This window comes from Nomascus leucogenys, chromosome 23 (genome assembly GCF_006542625.1).
Source record: "Nomascus leucogenys isolate Asia chromosome 23, Asia_NLE_v1, whole genome shotgun sequence".
Lineage (NCBI taxonomy): Eukaryota > Metazoa > Chordata > Mammalia > Primates > Hylobatidae > Nomascus > Nomascus leucogenys.
Window position 1 is genome coordinate 33,409,101 of NC_044403.1, and position 18,321 is coordinate 33,427,421.

Sequence of the window (18,321 nt, forward strand, 5' to 3'; positions counted from 1 at the left end):
TCATTTTGACTGAAGTGTTGATTGAGATATTCTAAAGTTGCAGGAGAGCAAGGCCCCTGTGTGTGGTTTGTGCCAGACTTAGACCAGGAAGCAAGGTGGCCCTAGCTCGTGGCCCAGGCATCCCATGGATGATGTCAGTGTAGTGAACCCTAACATCGTGGGGCTTCCTCGGTGCTCTGGAGGAGCCATCACCTGGAAGCATTGAAGTCCTGTTGGGGCAGTTGGAGGAGAGTCGTCTTCAGTCTTTTTTTTTTTTTTTTTTTTTTGAGACGGAGTCTCGCTCTGTCGCCCAGGCTGGAGTGCAGTGGCGCAATCTCGGCTCACTGCAAGCTCCGCCTCCCGGGTTCACGGCGTTCTCCTGCCTCAGCCTCTCCGAGTAGCTGGGACTACAGGCGCCCGCCACCACGCCCGGCTAATTTTTTTGTATTTTTAGTAGAGACGGGGTTTCACCGTGGTCTCGATCTCCTGACCTCGTGATCTGCCCGCCTGGGCCTCCCAAAGTGCTGGGATTACAAGCGTGAGCCACGGCGCCCGGCCTTAGTCGTCTTCAGTCTTAATCCCATGTGGCTGCGCGACACAGTGCCCGAGGTGCTGCTGTCTCCTCTGATGGGGGCGGTTCCCACGACCGTCACTGGGTGTCTGAATCGCATGAGATCTTGAGTAAGATCTTGTCAGCCAGATGGGAAAAGATGATTCTGTTTTTGTTTGTTCGCCTTTGAAGGGGCAGTGGTGAGCACAGGTGCCCTGCTTTAGAAGTTCCGAGTGTGTGTCGAGGGTGTCCAAGAAGGAGGTTAGTGATGGGCACCCCCGGGAGCCACAGGCTCCGTCCCGTCCTCCCCTACCGCGGTGTCTGACCTGGCCCGGCGGGCGTCTCTGGCAGTGCCTCCGTGTGGACTTTGTATCCAGGCTGAGTTTCAGTCGTGTTTGTTGGGGGTCCCTTGGCAGGGCCCTGCCCCGGGATGCCTCGTCACGGCGTCACATGCCAGTGTCACCCCTGGGATGCCTCGTCACAGCGTCACGTGCTGTGCTTTCCGTGGCTGTCTTACCACGGGAGGCCTCTGGGCGGCAGCAGAGCCCACCCTTGCTGCTCTTTCAGTCCAGGAGTTGGTGCTCTGGGCCCCGCGCCTGGAGGGTCCTTTAGGCCAGGTGGATAAAACATGGCCTCTCCACTTACCTGTTCGTTTTCTGAGTTCTCTTTTGGCGCTTTTCAGCCGATTCTGGTGATGTACGAAGGGAGAGGCACCGCTGGGCCTGCCGTACAGCTGCACAGTGAGTGAGCGGCCTCGAGTTGGTGGGTGAGGGCGCCCGCTCCTGGGAACACCACCAGCCCTGGGTGGGCTCAGCCCTGCTTGCAATGTTGAGAAGCTGTTACAATTGAACATTTTTATCTGAGTAGTCACAAAAAACACATGTAACATGTTGATAGCCTGATGAGAGATCTGTTTTGGTTTTGGTTTTTCAGAGACAGGGTCTCACTCTGCCGCCCAGGCTGGAGTGCAGAGGTGCAGTCTCAGCTCACTGCAGCCTCCACCTCCTGGGTTCAAGCTCTCCTCTCATTTCAGCCTCCCAAAGTGCTGGGATTACAGGGGCGAGCCACCATGCCCATCCCAAGAGATCTATTTTTAAGCATGCAGTTACATTGATATGAGACATCAGGGAGGACCCTGACATTTAAAAGGAATCTTATATGCTGCTAAAAGGGCACTACGCATGGAGAAAATGACATAAAAAGTTTTTTTCATTTTTTTTCCCCAATTTTTCTTTTGAATTTTATAACCAGGAGCTTTAGGAGTGAACTCGTATTTTTAAATTTTAATATGAATATAGGTCAGGCACACTTCATTTTGTTCCACTTCACTTTGTTGTGGCTTTGCAGATACTGCTTTTTTTTTTTCATAGATGGAGTCTTGCTCTTGTCGCCCAGGCTGGAGTGCAATGGCAAGGTTTGTGACAACCTTGTTTTGAGCAAGTCTGTCAGTGCCATTTTCAACAGCACATGCTAACTTCTGTCTTTGTGTCACATTTTGATAATTCTCGCGGTATTTCAAACCTTTTTTTTTTTTTTGAGATGGAGTCTCGCTCTATCACCCAGACTGGAGTGCAGTGGTGCAACCTCGGCTCACTGCAAGCTCTGCCTCCCGGGTTCATGCCGTTCTCCTGCCTCAGCCTCCCGAGTAGCTGGGACTACAGGTGCCCGCCACCACGCCCGGCTAATTTTTTGTATTTTTAGTAGAGACGAGGTTTCACCATGTTAGCCAGGATGGTCTCGATCTCCTGACCTCGTGATCCGCCCATCTCGGCCTCCCAAAGTGCTGGGATTACAGGCGTGAGCTACTGCGCCTGGCCTCAAACCTTTTTTTTATGTCTGTTATGGTGCTCTGTGATCTGTGATCTTTAATGTTGCTATTGTAATTGTTTAAGGGCACCATGAACTCTGCCCGTATGAGATGGTGAACTTAATCGATGAATGTTGGGTGTCCTGACCCACTGATCAGCCATTCCCTACCTTTCTCCCTCTGTTAGGGCCTCCATATTCCCTGAGACTCAGCAATATCGAAACTAGGCCAATTAATAACCCTGGAATGGCCTATAAGCGTTGAAATGAAGAGTCACACGCCTCTCGCTTTATTGCAAATGTTAGAAATGACCAAGTTTAGTAAAGAAGGTGTGGTGAAAACTGAGACAGGCCAAAGGTGAAAGTTGAGACAGGCCAAAGCCAGGCCTTTTGCATCTGTTAGCTAAGTTGTGAATGCAGAACAAAACAACTTCAGGCGTGGTGGATCAAGCCTGTAGTCCCAGCTTCTCAGGAGGCTGAGACAGGAGGATCACTTGAGCCCAGGAGTTTAGGCTGCAGTGAGCTATGATCACACCACTGCACTCCAGCCTGGGTGACAGAGTGAGACGCTGTCTCAAAAAGAAAATAACAGTAAAAAGAAAAGTTCTTGAAGGAAATTGGGAGTGCTATTCTAGTGAACATATGAATGACAAGAAGGTACAGCAGGCTTGTTGCTAATACGGAGACCGTTTCAGTACCCCTCACACTGTCTGCATAGAAGATCAAACCAGACACATTCCCTTAAGCCAAAGCTTTGCCTCTAGAGCAAGGCCCGAACTCTCTTCAATTATGTGAAACCTGAGAGGGGTAAGGAAGCTGCAGAAGAAAACCTTGAAGCTAGCAGAGGTTGGTTCATGAGGGTTAAGGAAGGAAGCAGTCTCCATAACAAAAGCACAAGGTGAAGCAGCCACTGCTGATGCAGAAGCTGCGGCAAGTTGTCCAGAAGTCCTAGCTAAGATGATTGGTGAAGGTGGCTACACTGAGTAACAGATCTTCAGTGTGGACAAAACAGCCTTCCATTGCAAGAAGATGCCATCTAGGACTTCCATAGCTAGAGGGAAGGCAGTGCCTGGCTGCAAAGCTTCAAAGGACAGGCTGCCTCTCTTGTTAGGGACTGTGCACACAAATTGTATTGTTTATTAAATGTTCACAAATCAGACCCAGCCATGGAATCAGCACAGATTAGGAAACAAAGCATTATCAGCTCTACAGAAGCTTAGTGGTGTCCCTGCCAGGCACTACTGCCCCAGGGATAATCACTGAGTTTTGCTTGGTTTTGAACTTTTTATAAATTGAATTTTACAGCATACACTCTTTCATGTTTGGGTTCTTTCACTAAAAAAAATTTTTTTCAGAGACAGAGCCTCACTCTTTTGCCCCTACTGGAGTGCAGTGGCACCATCATAACTGACCGTAATGTCAAACTCCTGGGCTCAAGTGATCCTCCCACCTCAGCCTCCTGAGTAGGTGGGACTACAAGGGTGCACCACCATGCCCGGCTAAGTTTTCTGTTTTTTTTTTTTCTTTTTTTTTTCTTTTTTGGAGATGGAATCTTGCTCTGTCGCCCAGGCTGGAGTGCAGTGGCGCAATCTCAGCTCACTGCAAGCTCCGCCTCCTGGGTTCACACCATTCTCCTGCCTCAGCCTCCCGAGTAGCTGGGACTACAGGCACCCGCCACTGCACCTGGCTAATTTTTTGTATTTTTAGTAGAGACGGGGTTTCACTTTGTTAGCCAGGATGGTCGTGATCTCCTGACCTCGTGATCTGCCCACCTTGGCCTCCCAAAGTGCTGGGATTACAGGCGTGAGCCACCGCGCCCGGTCCATGCCTGGCTAAGTTTTCTAATAGTCTTTATTTTTATTATTATTATTATTTTGAGACAGAGTCTCACTCTGTTGCCCAGGCTGGAGTACAATGACACAATCTTGGCTCACTGCAACCTCCGCCTCCTGGTTCAAGTAATTCTCCTGCCTCAGTCTCCCGAGTAGCTGGGACTATAGGTATGCGCCACCACACCTCGCTAATTTTTACATATTTTTTAGTAGAGACGGGGTTTTGCCATGTTGGCCAGGCTGGTCTTGAACTCCTGGCCTCAAATGATCTACCCACCTCTGCCTCCCAAAGTGCTGGGATAACAGATGTGAGTCACTGTGCCCGGCCTGATTTTCTGATTTTCTAATACTATACTAACTTTGCATTCTTTTTTTTTTTTTGAGACAGAGTCTCACTGTCGCCCAGGCTGGAGTGCAGTGGCACAATCTCAGCTCACTGCAACCTCTGCCTCCTGGGTTCAGGCGATTCTCCTGTCTCAGACTCCCGAGTAGCTAGGACTACAGGTGAGGATCATCACACCCAGCTAATTTTTGTATTTTTGGTAGAAATGGGGTTTCACCATGTTGGCCAGGTTGGTCTCAAACTCCTGGCCTCAAATGATCCACCCTCCCGGGCCTCCCAAAGTGCTGGGATTATAGATGTGAGCCACCACGCCCTGCCTAACTTTGCATTCTTGAAATAAACCCACTTGTTGATGATGTGCTATCCTTGTTATGTATATGACAGGATTTGGCTTCTGAAAATTTTGTTTAGGGATTTTACATCCATCATTGTGAATGAGATCAGCCTTCAATTTTGTTTTCTCATACTGCTGTCAAATTTTGGTATCAAAGATGAATTAACCTCACATACACTGTTGGAGCACGTAGCATCTCTTTCTGTTTTCTGGATGTAACTGATGAAGAATAAAACAGAATGAGCAAATAACCAAAATGAAAAAGGAGGCACCACCTAGATATTTCAGACTATCATAAAAAGATATTTTGGGCTGAGTGTAGTGGCTCACACCTGTAATCCCAGCACTTTGGGAGGCTGAAGCAGGAGGATTGCTTGAGGTCAGGAGTTGGAGACAAGCCTGACAACACAGTGAGACCTTGTCTCTACAAAAAAATAAGGAATTAGCCAGAATACTGGTGGTGCACACCTGTAGTCCCAGCTGCTCGGCAGCCTGAAGTGAGAGGAGCACTTGATCCCAAGAGTTCAAGGCTGCAGTGAGCTGTGATCACAACACTGTACTCCACCCTGGCAACAGAGCAAGCCCCTGTCTTTTAAAAAAAGAGGCTGGGTGCGATGGCTCACGCCTGTAATCCCAGCACTTTGGGAGGCCGAGGTGGGCGGATTACCTGAGCTCAGGAGTTTGCAACCAGTCTAGACAACACGGTGAAACCCTGTCTCTATTGAAATTACAAAAAATTAGCCGAGCGTGGTGGTGAGCATCTGTAATCCCAGCTACTCGGGAGGCTGAGGCAGGAGAATCGCTTGAACCCAGGAGGCGGAGGTTGTGGTGAGCCGAGATGGTGCCACTGCATTCCAGCCTGGGCAACAAGAGTGAAATTCTGTCTCAAAAAAAAAAAAAAAAAAAAAAAAACAAGAAAGAAAAAAAAAGGTGGTGGTGGATACATAATTATTTAAGTGCTAAATAAATTGACTCATAATTTAAAACCCTTCCTCAGAAAAAATGCCAAGCCCAGATGGCTTCACCAACTTGTACTAAACAGTTAAGGAAGAAATAGCAACTATCTTACATATATATGTTCAATGAAAGTTGGTTTATGCTGTGCATATAATTTTAGAACCTGATTCTTCACTTCGTAATATGAGCTTTTCATTTAATTATATATCTTTCTATTATAATAATGGTAGGATTGTATTCCATTATGTGAATAGTCTTTACTGGGTTTAAACAGCCCCGTTTTTGGACATTTGGGTTCTTGTTTCCCCACAATTACAAAATGCAGTGAGCATCATTGTACTCATTTCCACGTACATATGGCAGTCCACTTAGGATAAATCGTAGGGGAGTAGTTTGGGGGACAAAGGGTGTGTGATATATCAATGTTTTGGCTACATATTGTCAGCTTTTTAAAAAAGTTATATTTTTGGCTGGGCGTGGTGGCTCACGCTTGTAATCCCAGCACTTTGGGAGGCCGAGGCGGGCGGATCACGAGGTCAGGAGATCGAGACCACGGTGAAACCCCGTCTCTACTAAAAATACAAAAAAATTAGCCGGGCGTGGTGGCGGGCGCCTGTAGTCCCAGCTACTCGGAGAGGCTGAGGCAGGAGAATGGCGTGAACCCGGGAGGCGGAGCTTGCAGTGAGCCGAGATTGCGCCACTGCACTCCAGCCTGGGTGACAGAGCAAGACTCCGTCTCAAAAATAAATAAATAAATAAAAAATAAAAGGTTATATTTTGGCCAGGCACAGTGGCCTGCACCTGTAGTCCCAGCTACTTGGGAGGCTGAGGCAGGAAGATTGCTTGAGCCTGGGAAGTCAAGGCTGCTGTGAACTGTGGTTGCACCGTGGCACTCCAGCCTGGGCAACAGAGCAAGACGCTATCTCAAAAAAAGTCATTTATTTATAGTCCCACCAACAGTACACGGCATGATTGTTGCTTTAATTCTTTTTTTTTTTTTTTTTTTTTTTTGTGACGGAGTCTTGCTCTGTTGCCCGGGCTGGAGCGCAGTGGCGCGATCTCGGCTCACTGCAAGCTCTGCCTCCTGGGTTCGCTCCGCCTCCTGGGTTCGCTCCACCTCCTGAGTTCAGGCCATTCTCCTGCCTCAGCGTCCCGAGTAGCTGGGACTACAGGCGCCCGCCACCTTGACCAGCTAATTTTTTTGTATTTTTAGTAGAGACGGGGTTTCACCGTGTTACCCAGGATGGTCTCGATCTCCTGACCTTGTTATCCACCCTCCTCGGCCTCCCAAAGTGCTGGGATTACAGGCGTGAGCCACCGCGCCCGGCCCTGGCCCAGATTCTTTAAATCAGGAACTTGATGGATATTTTTGTGCATCACAACCAGGCCCAAGCCTTCCTGCCCGTCACTGCTAACTTACGTTGTTTGTCAGGTTTCAGCTTGAACCTCACTCCTGGCATTTTCTCTGACCATGTAGGCTAGGTTGGGGCCAATAACACATTTACACAGTTTCTGTCACATGGTGTATCATTATTTTTAAGAACTTACTTGCTATCTAATTGAGTAGAACATAAGCTTCATGAGATCAGAGACTATATTTATCTTCCTGTGTATTCCTTACCTAGCACATGCCTGGCCTTCTAAATATTTGTTGAATAATTTGCCAATTTGATAGGTGAAAAATCATAATTGGTTTTGATTTGACTACTTTGATAACTAATGAACTTGAATATTTTTCTCCTGTGGATTGGCCATCCCATCTTTACTTTTGAATTCTGCCTTTCACATCTTTTCCTATTAGAGCGTCTGCCTTCTGCACGATGGTCTATCGGAGCTTCTGCCACATTGTGGACGTTATCCCTGATGGAAGGTTTTCTCTAGTAACTCAGTTATATTTTTCTTTAACAGATTCCGAGGTTGGGACCAAGAAGGAGCTGTCTATTTTAAACCAAAAATTTTCTGAAGCAGTAAAAACCCCAGAATTTGTATCAAGAAGACTCTTAAGGGATAATGCACAGGCAGCTGAGTTTCGGGAAGCGTGGGGCCGTGAGGGCAAACTCGAAGAGCACCTGGGAAATTCTGCCAGGCAGAGTTTGAACAAACCCAGTATTCACAAGAGAGTTTTAACAGAAGCTACCGTGGGTAGGGAAAGATCTTTGGGAGAAAGAACCCAAGAGTATAGTGCATTTGATAGAAACTTGAATCTGAACCAAAATGTTGTTAGACTTCAAAGAAATAAAACAGGAGAGAGGGTCTTTAAATGTGATATATGCAGCAAAACCTTCAAATATAATTCAGACCTAAGTAGACACCAGAGAAGTCACACTGGGGAGAAGCCATACGAATGTGGCCGGTGTGGGCGAGCCTTTACTCACAGCTCAAATCTTGTTCTGCACCATCACATTCACACTGGAAATAAACCATTTAAATGTGATGAATGTGGGAAAACTTTTGGACTCAATTCTCACCTCCGTCTTCATCGGAGAATTCACACTGGAGAAAAACCCTTTGGCTGTGGTGAGTGTGGGAAGGCTTTCAGTCGAAGCTCAACTCTTATTCAACATCGGATAATTCACACAGGAGAGAAACCCTACAAGTGTAATGAATGTGGAAGAGGCTTTAGCCAGAGCCCCCAGTTAACTCAGCATCAGAGAATTCACACTGGAGAGAAGCCGCATGAATGCAGTCACTGTGGGAAGGCCTTCAGTCGAAGTTCCAGCCTTATTCAGCATGAGAGAATTCACACTGGAGAGAAGCCCCATAAATGCAATCAGTGTGGGAAGGCCTTCAGTCAGAGCTCAAGCCTTTTCCTCCATCATCGGGTTCATACTGGAGAGAAACCCTATGTATGTAATGAATGCGGTAGAGCCTTTGGTTTTAACTCTCATCTTACTGAACATGTAAGGATTCACACAGGAGAAAAACCCTATGTTTGTAATGAGTGCGGCAAAGCCTTTCGTCGGAGTTCCACTCTTGTTCAGCATCGAAGAGTTCACACTGGGGAGAAGCCCTACCAATGCATTGAATGTGGGAAAGCTTTCAGCCAGAGCTCCCAACTCACCCTACATCAGCGAGTTCACACTGGAGAGAAGCCCTATGAATGTGGTGACTGTGGGAAGGCCTTCAGCCGGAGGTCAACCCTCATTCAGCATCAGAAAATTCACAGTGGAGAGACTCGTAAGTGCAGAAAACGTGGTCCAGCCTTTGTTCATGGCTCCAGCCTTACACCAGGTGGACAGATTCCCACTGGAGAGAAGCACAGCGGAGCCTTTAACCATGATGCAAACCTCATTCTGCGCTGGACAATTCACACTGGTGAGAAATCCTTTGGAGGTAATGAATATGGAAAAGCTTTCAGTCCCACCTCACAGCCCACTGAAGATCAGATAATGCATGCTGGGGAAAAGCCCTATAAATGTCAGGAATGTGGAAACGCCTTCAGTGGAAATTCAACCCTTATTCAACATCAGGTAACTCACACTGGTCGGAAACCATGTCATTGCAGTGTGTATGGGAAAGCCTTCAGCCAGAGTTCACAGCTCACACCACCTCAGCAGACTCATGTTGCAGAGAAACCTGCTTTAAATGATGGATCTAAAAGATACTTTATTCATATCAAGAAGATTTTCCAAGAAAGACATTTTTAATGTGATAAATGCAGAAGACGATTTAGCAACTGTTCACTTTACATTAGAAGATAAGATGGCATAATGAAAGATAAATAAGGTCTAAATATTACTGGCAAAATAAAATAGTTCAGATGACTACTAAAGTCAAAGTCATTAAATCTGGAAGTAAACACAAGATAATTCATTCTGGGAAATCAGGCTGTCTGTGTAAAGGTTACTGCTGTGCTCAGGAGTTGAACCGTGTGGTGCTGTATCTGGATACTCATGACGAATGGATGGAGGGCGTGAAAAGTGAGCCCAGCTGGTGCTCTGGGTCTACCCTGCCTGACATCCTTCCAGTCTTATCCTTTGTTTCCTATCCAGGCCCAGGCTTGTGGCTGAGAACATCCACTTTCAGTCCCATACACCTGCCTCCAGGTGTGGTACAGAGAACTTGGGCCTGCTGGGGGGCTTAGCCTTACTCTCTCCACCACCTCTCCCACCAACCCCCAGAGGAACTGCAGGTAGACGTTTCTTCCTTGCTTGGAGCCCCAGTTTTTGCATTTCATTAAAATGAAAGTTGGTTTGGTTTTGGTTCTAAGGAGCTCTACAGTTTAACAGAGAGAGGGACCTTAGGGGCCTACCAAGCATCTCCACTTTTGAAAACTGTAATTACTGATAAAAAATTTTTTAAAGGCAGGTTTATTGAAGCATAATTTATAAACAATAAAATTTACTCTTTTTAGTGTATAGTTCTTTGGGCTTTGACAAAAACACACAATTGTGCCACCACCACATTCCAGACATTGAACATCTTCATCACCACCCAGAATTCCTTTGTGCACTCTTGTGGTCAACCCCTCCTCAACCCCAGTCCGTGGAAACCACTGGTTTGTTTTCTATCCTCTATCCATCACCTCACCATTTCCAGAATTAGTGTGCAGCTGTTTGCATGTGGCGTCTTTTACTGAATATGATGCATTGGAGTCATCCATATTGCATGTGTAGAGTGCTTTTTTACACCAAGTAGCATTCCATTGTATGGACGGAGCCATTTGTTTATCCGTTCACCCATGGAAGGGTGTTTGGGCATTTTCAGTATGGGCAACTATGATTAAAGCTGCCATAACTGTGTATCAACTACAGGCTGTTTTGTGAATCTAACTTTTCAGTTATCTTGGGTAAATAGGAGTGGGATTGCTGGGTCACATGGTAAGCTTATGTTTAACATTTTAAGAAATTGCCAAACTGTTTTACAAAGTCAGTTGTACATCCCCACTGACAATGTGTGAGTTTAGTTGCTTTGAATCCTCACCAGATCTTGGTATTGTCCTTTTTTTTTTTTTTTTTTTTTTTTTTTGAGACGGAGTTTTGCTCTTGTTGCCCAGGCTGGAGTGCAATGGCGCAATCTTGGCTCACCACAACCTCCGCCTCCCGGGCTCAATTCAAACGATTCTCCTGCCTCAGCCTCCTGAGTAGCTGGGATTACAGGCATGCACCACCACACCCGGCTAATTTTGTATTTTTAGTAGAGACGGGGTTTCTCTATGTTGGTCAGGCTGGTCTCGAACTCCCGACCTCAGGTGATCCGCCCACCTCAGCCTCCCAAAGCACTGGGATTACAGGCATAAGCCAATGTGCCCAGCAGTACTGTCCATTTTTAAATATTCTAGCTATTTTAGTGGACATGTAGTGGTATCCATGGTTTTAATTTGCATTCTCCTATTGACCATGGTTTGATCAGTAAGCATCTATTTAAAGAGTTTCATTGGGAAGTTTTAATAACACTGTAGTAGTTTCTCAGAGTGTGATCACCTCTGAAATTCTGATATTCTTTTTTTTTTCTCCTTTTTTTTTGAAACAAAGTCTCGCACTGTCACCCAGGCTGGAGTGCAGTGGCACGATCTCAACTCACTGCAACCTCCGCCTCACAGGTTCAAGCGATTCTCCTGCCTCAGCCTCCCGAGTAGCTGGGACTACAGGCGCCTGCCACCACGCCCAGCTAATTTTTGTATTTTTTTTAGAGATGGGGTTTCACCATGTTGGCCAGGATGGTCTCAAACTCCTGACCCTATAATCCGCCCTCCTCAGCCTCCCAAAGTGCTAGGATTACAGGTGTGAGCCATCGCGCCCGGCCTCTGATTTTCAATTCTGAGACTCTACCTGCAAGAATCTTTTTTCTTTTTTTTTTTTTTTTTTGATTAAATGGAGTCATTTAATTTTGATGGAGTCATTCTGTCGCCCAGGCTGGAGTGTAGTGGCGCGATCTCTGCTCACTGCAAGCTCCACCTCCTGGGTTCACACCATTCTCCTGCCTCAGCCTCCCAAGTAGCTGGGACTACAGGCGCCTGTCACCAAGCCCAGCTAATTTTTTGTATTTTTAGTAGAGACGGGGTTTCACCGTGTTAGCCAGGATGGTCTCGATCTCCTGACCTCGTGATCCGCCCGCCTCGGCCTCCCAAAGTGCTGGGATTACAGGCGTGAACCACCGTTCCCGGCCAAGAATCTTTTTTCAGATCTACTCTTCATTCCCTCCAGGTCTAACTGAAATATTTCCCCCCCTTCAGGGAGCCTTCCTTAGTTAATCTCTCATTCCATCTTTGTTTTCTTTTTTTCTTTTGAGACAGTGTCTCTATCACCCAGGCTGGAGTGCAGTGAAGCGATCACAGGTCGCCGCAGCCTTGACTTCCTGGGCTCAAGCGATCTTCCAACCTCAGCTCCCAAGTAGCTGGGACTATAGGCACACACCACCATACCCAGATAATTTTTAATTTTTTGTAAAGATGGTGTCACACCATGTTGCCCAGACTGGTCTTGAACTCTTGGGGTCAAGCGATCCACCCACCTTGGCCTTCCAAAGTGCAGGTCTTACAGGCGTGAGCCACCGCGCCTGGCCCTACTGTTTTCTTAGGGAATTTGGGGTCACCGCTACATTTGGTTTAACATCCATTCTGTGATTTGCTGCGCTTATTCCCCTGCTCAGGTTCTGTCTCCCCCACTTTATTATTAAAATTCTTATCACAGAACCTCTTCCAAGTGTGGGAATTGCCAGCCTTAGTGTGGTCCATGTGGAATGGTCCACACAAAAGAGGGAGTGGATAGCACAGGCTCGCCTGGAGGGTCCTGTCTCCCTCTGAAATGGATTCACTCTGACCTCAGAGAAAACATTGAACCTTCTTTTTTTTTTTTTTTTTTTTTTTTTTTTTTTTTTGAGACGGAGTCTCGCTCTGTCACCCAGGCTGGAGTGCAGTGGCGCAATCTCGGCTCACTGCAAGCTCCGCCTCCCGGGTTCACGCCATTCTCCTGCCCCAGCCTCTCCGAGTAGCTGGGACTACAGGCGCGCGCCACCAAGCCCGGCTAATTTTTTGTATTTTTAGTAGAGACGGGGTTTCACTGTGGTCTGGATCTCCTGACCTTGTGATCCGCCCGCCTCGGCCTCCCAAAGTGCTGGGATTACAAGCGTGAGCCACCGCGCCCGGCCCATTGAATCTTCTTGGGTCTCTCTTTCTCCAGCTCTAAAATGGGGGAAAAAAACACCTCCCCCACGTCTAAAAAATAACTCTCTTACTCTTGTATCCCACAGCACAACATTCATATCCCCACCATTTCAACTTATATTTTACTTTCTACCTCGTTACCCTACATTCTACAGAGAAGTCTCTGCTGTCAGAGATGTTGTCTTATACACCTTTTTATCTCCAGCACATGATACAGCACAGGTGCTTAGGATGTACTTGGGAAGGAAGGAAGAGAGGTGAAGGAGGCAGAGAAAGGAAACAGTGCCAAGAATGTGCTTTGTAAATGTGAACCTTGTGTTCTGCTTCTGCTCTGTCCATGAGCACACTGGGTACATTAAAATTGTTTTCTCCTTCTAATCTACTGGAAGGGTCCCACAATGATGCCTCCCTTAAGAGGCCCACATGTCTCACATTTACGTAGAATGGAAGGAAGCACCGGGGCATGGGAGGGCTCGTGTGTGGCTCTAACAGCTGTTTTGACACGTACTTGCTGTGGACCCTGGGACTGAGGATGTTAGTAGGAAAATTCATGGTTAAGCACCAAGAGAGCGAGGGAACACCTCTGGGGCTAAAAATGAAGACCAAAATGAAAGTCAGAGCTTCCCACCTGGAAACTGATGCTAGGACAGCTCTGGGGCCCGTTTACAGCCCCCATGAAGACAGGCCTGGGTGGCTTGAGGGTGATGGTTGGAACCTGGGCCGCTGTCTAAAGCTGGAACCCCAAAGGGTTGAACCACCTGTATAAAGACAGACTAGGAAAAAAATCCACCTGCGCATAAGGAGATGCTGGGCAGTCTCTACAAGTTTAGGAGATGGAGCTGGAGTCCTGGGAGCCCAAGGTGACTAGAAGTCAAAGGAGCAGAAGAAAACTAACACAACAGAAGTAAATATCCTCAAGCAAGCATCTGGAGATACTAAAAACATCTAGAATCAGATATTTTAAAACTAAGAAAAAAAGTGTCTCATCCTATATTCTGCACCCCCAAAAAGAAACAGGAAGAAATACAGGAAGATATGGAACATAGGTAGGAAATTATAGACAAAATGACTCTTTCAAGCCTACTTCTAAATGGTTCAGAAAAAAGTGAAACAAATAATATGGCAACAGTTAAGAACTGGTGAGTCTGAGTTAAGGTTATTTGGGAGTTCTCTGCACTACTGCAACTCTTCTTTAAGTCTGAAATTATTTCCAAATAAAAAACTCAGGGAGGCCAGGCGTGGTGGCTCACACCTGTAATCTTAGCACTTTGGGAGGCCAAGGCAGGCGGATTACGAGGTCAGGAAATCGAGACCATCCTGGCTAACATGGTGAAACCCTGTCTCTCCTAAAAATACAAAAAATTAGCTGGGCGTGGTGGTGGGCACCTGTAATTCCAGCTACTCGGGAGGCTGAGGCAGGAGAATGGCGTGAACCCAGGAGGCAGAGCTTGCAGTGAGCCGAGATCACGCCACTGCACTCTAGCTGGGCGACAGAGCAAGCCTCCATCTCAAAAAAAAAAAAGAAAAAAAGCTCCGAGATCTTGATCAAAGGATACCAAATTTCCTTTGTGTCCTTTGGAGGAAGTAAATAAGAGGAATAAGTTCAAGAAATCTATTGTATAACATGGTGACTATCATTAATAACAATGTATTGTACTCTTCAAAACTGCCTAGAGTAGCTTTTTTCTCACCACAAAAAAAGGTTATGTGAGGTATGCATATGCTAATTAGCTCAATTTAGCCATTTCACAATATATACATATTTCAAAACATGTACATGATAAATATATACTTCTTTTGTCAGGTTCAAAATTAAATAAAAACTTTAAGAAAGCCTAAGGCTGGTCATGGTGACTCACGTCTGTAAACTCAGCATTTTGGGAGGCTGAGGTAGGCGGATCACCTGAGGTCAGAAGTTCGAGACCAGCCTGGCCAAATGGCAAAACCCCATCGCTACTAAAAATACTGTCCTTCAACTTCTATTACTTAGAGCTTAAAAAAAATCAGTCTAACTCCAGTCTTCATTCATTTATAAACTTTTGTCAAATAATCTATTGTACTTTCATAATTATAAATCAAAAATTAGGCTGGGCATAGTGGCTTACAATCCCAGCACTTTGGGAAGCTGAGGCAGGAGGATTGCTTGAAGCCAGGAGTTCGAGACCAGTCTTGGCAACAGTGAGACTCTGTCCCTACAAAAAACACAAAACTTAGCCAGTCATGGTGGCTTGAGCTTGTGGTCCCAGCTACTTGGAGCCTGAGGTGAGGTGAGAGGATTGAGCCCAGAAGTCTGAGGCTGCAGTGAGCTATGATGGCACGACTGCACTCCTGCCTGGGCAACTAAGCAAGACCCTGCCTCTAAACAAACAAACAAAAAAAAAATTAATACACTAAGAAGTTAAATGTTCAACTTAAGAAGTTAGACAAAGAATATTAGAGTAAACCTAAAGAAAGAAGTAGTAATGGGAAAATGAAAATTTTAAAAAAGGAAACAAGTCAATGAAGAAAACCAAAAGGTTATTTGAAAGAGATACCAAAAGCACAAATGACAAAAAGAGAAATATTGACAACATCAAAATTAAGAACTTTTGTGCTACAAATGATACCATCAAGAAAGTGAGCTGGGCATGGTGGCTCACGCCTGTAATCCCAGCACTTTGGGAGGCCAAAGCGGGCAGATCACGAGGTCAGGAGTTCGAGGCCAGCCTGGCCAATATGATGAAACCTCGTCTCTACTAAAAATACAAAAATTAGCCAGGTGTGGTGGCGGGCGCCTGTAATCCCTGCTACTCAGGAGGCCAAGGCAGATTTGCTTGAACCCAGGAGGCGGAAATTGCAGTGAGCCAAGATCGCGCCATTGCACTCCAGCCTGGGCGACAGAGCCAGACTCCAACTCAAAAAAAAAAAAGAAAGTGAAAAGACGACATCCAGGCGTGGTGGCTCACGCCTGTAATCCCAGCGGGTGGATCATCTTAGGTCAGGAGTTCGAGACCAGCCTGCCCAACATGCTGAAACCTCATCTCTACTAAAAGTACAAAAACTGGCCAGGCTCACTGGCTCACGTCTGTAATCCCAGCACTTTGGGAGGCCAAGGTGGATGGATCACGAGGTCAGGAGTTTGAGACCAGCTTTACCAACATGGTGAAACCCTGTCTCTACTAAAAATACAAAAATTAGCTGGGCCTGGTGGCACGTGCCTGTAATCCCAGCTACTTGGGAAGCTGTGGCAGGAGAATCGCTTGAACCCAGGAGGTTGTGGTGAGCCGAGATCACACCATTCCACTCCAGCCTGGACAACAGAGCAAGGCTCTGTCTCAAAAAAAAAAAAAAAAAAAAAGGTACAAAAACCATCCAGGCATGGTGGCGCACGTCTGTAGTCCCAGCTACTCGGGAGGCTGAGGCAGGAGAATGGAGTGAACCCTGGAGGCGGAGCTTGCAGTGAGCGGAGATGGCGCCATTGCACTCCAGCCTGGGCGACAAAGTGAGACTCTGTCTCAAAAAACAAACAAACAACTGAAAAGACAACCCACAGTAGGTGAAAATATCTGCAAACCATCTGTCTGCTAAAGAAGTTGTATCCATAACAGAGAAACAACTCTTACAACTCAATAAAAAGACAAGTAATGTTTAAATGGGCAAAAGATTTGAATAGATATTTCTTCAAAGATACACAAAGGGCCATTAAGCAGGTGAGGTGATGTTTAACATCATTAATTATCAAGGAAATACATACCAAAACCACAAAGCGACACCACTTCACACCCACCAGCTATGACTATGATTTTAAAAAAAAAGGCCAATAACAAGTGTTGATAAGGATGTGGAGAAACTGTCATGTATCACTGTATGGATGAACAGATGCAGAATGGGAATGTACAATGAGGCAGCTGCTTTGGAAAACAGTTTGGCGCCCCCTCAAGAAGTTAAACCTGGAGAAATTCTCAAATTCAGACTAAGGCTTTCTTCTGGCACTTCCTGAGGCCATGCACGCATCCTTTGGGCCCTTCACCACCTTCCCGCACCCAGCTCCTTGTGGCCTCTGCTTCTCTGGGTCGAGGGCCGCCGCTGCTCACCTCTTCCTGGAACAGTCTTAAAGCCGCTGAGGCAGAAAAGGCCCAGCTCCCTCCACCCCGACGGGACGGCGCTGAAGTCCGATCCAAGCGTGTTCCAGACTCCCCTGAAGGACTGGACCCGGTCACCCCGCGGCCTATGCACGACGCTCACCCGGGCTGGCCTCCTCTTCTTCCCAGTCCTCACTGGCCGAGCCTGCGCCTCCCAATAAGCCAAGATTACAGGAAGCCTCACCTCAGGGTCTGCTTCTGGGGACCCCACCCCGACGCGAATGGTCGGCATCGCAAGTTCTAAGGCGTTTTGACAAACCGTGCTTTAACCTCCACAGCAGGAAGTCCCGCGGAAACTCCGCGCGGCCCCCGCTCTCCGGCAAGTCAGGGCACAGCGCGACTTCTGGGGGTCGGGCGCTTCCGGCGGATTTTGAAACGGGGGCTACAGCTTCTGGAACCCCAGGTTTAAGGCGCCAAAGAATCTAGGGCCACAAGAAACCTATGGTCAGACGGCAGCTCCCACCCCGCGGAAAACGCACGCTCTGAAAACATGGCTGACGCGATGGCGCCAGGTTTTCCCTCAGAAACGTTTCTCTTTGATCTTTCCGACCCATTTAGGGGATGCTTGAAGCAATGGATTTCTCGCCCTCTACCCACTCGAGGCACTGGGCCAGAAATGAGGTGGAAACCACTGGAAGAGGCGCGCGCCGGGGGCTCCTGCGGGGACCCCTCAAGCACTCTCGGCGTCGCCCCGCGGACTCATTAGCGACATCCCCTGTGGGCAACTCGCGTTCCCGCCACAGAGGAACGACCAGGCGAGGCAAGGAAACGCCTGGCTGGGGCAGCGGGGACGTGGCCCCTCCCCACGCTTTTGTCCTAACCACCGCCTCGGGCGCGCTTCGCCGACCACACGGCAATGCGGACACCCAGACTCGGGCGCGGGGTGCAGCGGCCCTACCCCACCGCTCCGGGAGAGCGAGCGCTTCTGGGCATGGCCCCGCCACACGCCGCCACCATTGCGCCCACTGCCACTTCTAGGGGCTCCTCCGACGGTCTGGGATGTGCTGAGGCAACGCCGGGCGGGCAGCAAGGGCGAGTCCGCGCTTCCCTCAGGGCCGAAAGGAGCACTGCGGCCGGTGAACCCGGGCAGAAACCTGTTGGGAGCGCACCGGAAGTAGCCGTCCGCAGAGGTCTGCGCACCTGCTCTCGGTCCGCTCTGGGACACCCGGATGACCGCCCACTCGGTGGTTCAACGGTCCCCGACGGGGGCTCGGGGTCCGGGCAACGAAGGGGCCAGTTGGACTCCTAGTGTGAAGCGACTGTGGGACATCCTGGTGAAGACAGGACCTAAAGC

At 47.7% G+C, this 18,321-nt stretch overlaps 1 protein-coding gene and 1 long non-coding RNA gene across 3 annotated transcripts in view; one reads left to right on the forward strand and one right to left on the reverse strand.

Moving 5' to 3' along the window:
• The window catches only part of ZNF251 (zinc finger protein 251), a 36,929-nt gene extending 26,380 nt beyond the window's left edge, over window positions 1-10,549 (forward strand). For both annotated transcript variants that reach the window (XM_003281171.4, XM_030804594.1), the window contains exon 4: window positions 7,710-10,549. In XM_003281171.4, coding sequence (XP_003281219.2) covers window positions 7,710-9,448 — 1,739 coding nt within the window. In that variant the 3' untranslated portion in view covers window positions 9,449-10,549. The remainder of the gene's footprint in view (window positions 1-7,709) is intronic.
• A 5,966-nt stretch (window positions 10,550-16,515) lies between these two features.
• Window positions 16,516-18,130, reverse strand: LOC115832892. The gene is made up of 2 exons (XR_004028281.1): window positions 17,926-18,130; window positions 16,516-17,449 (listed from the first exon to the last, which is right to left on the reverse strand). It is a non-coding gene; the product is annotated as an uncharacterized LOC115832892 (long non-coding RNA).
• Between the last annotated feature and the right edge of the window lie 191 nt (window positions 18,131-18,321).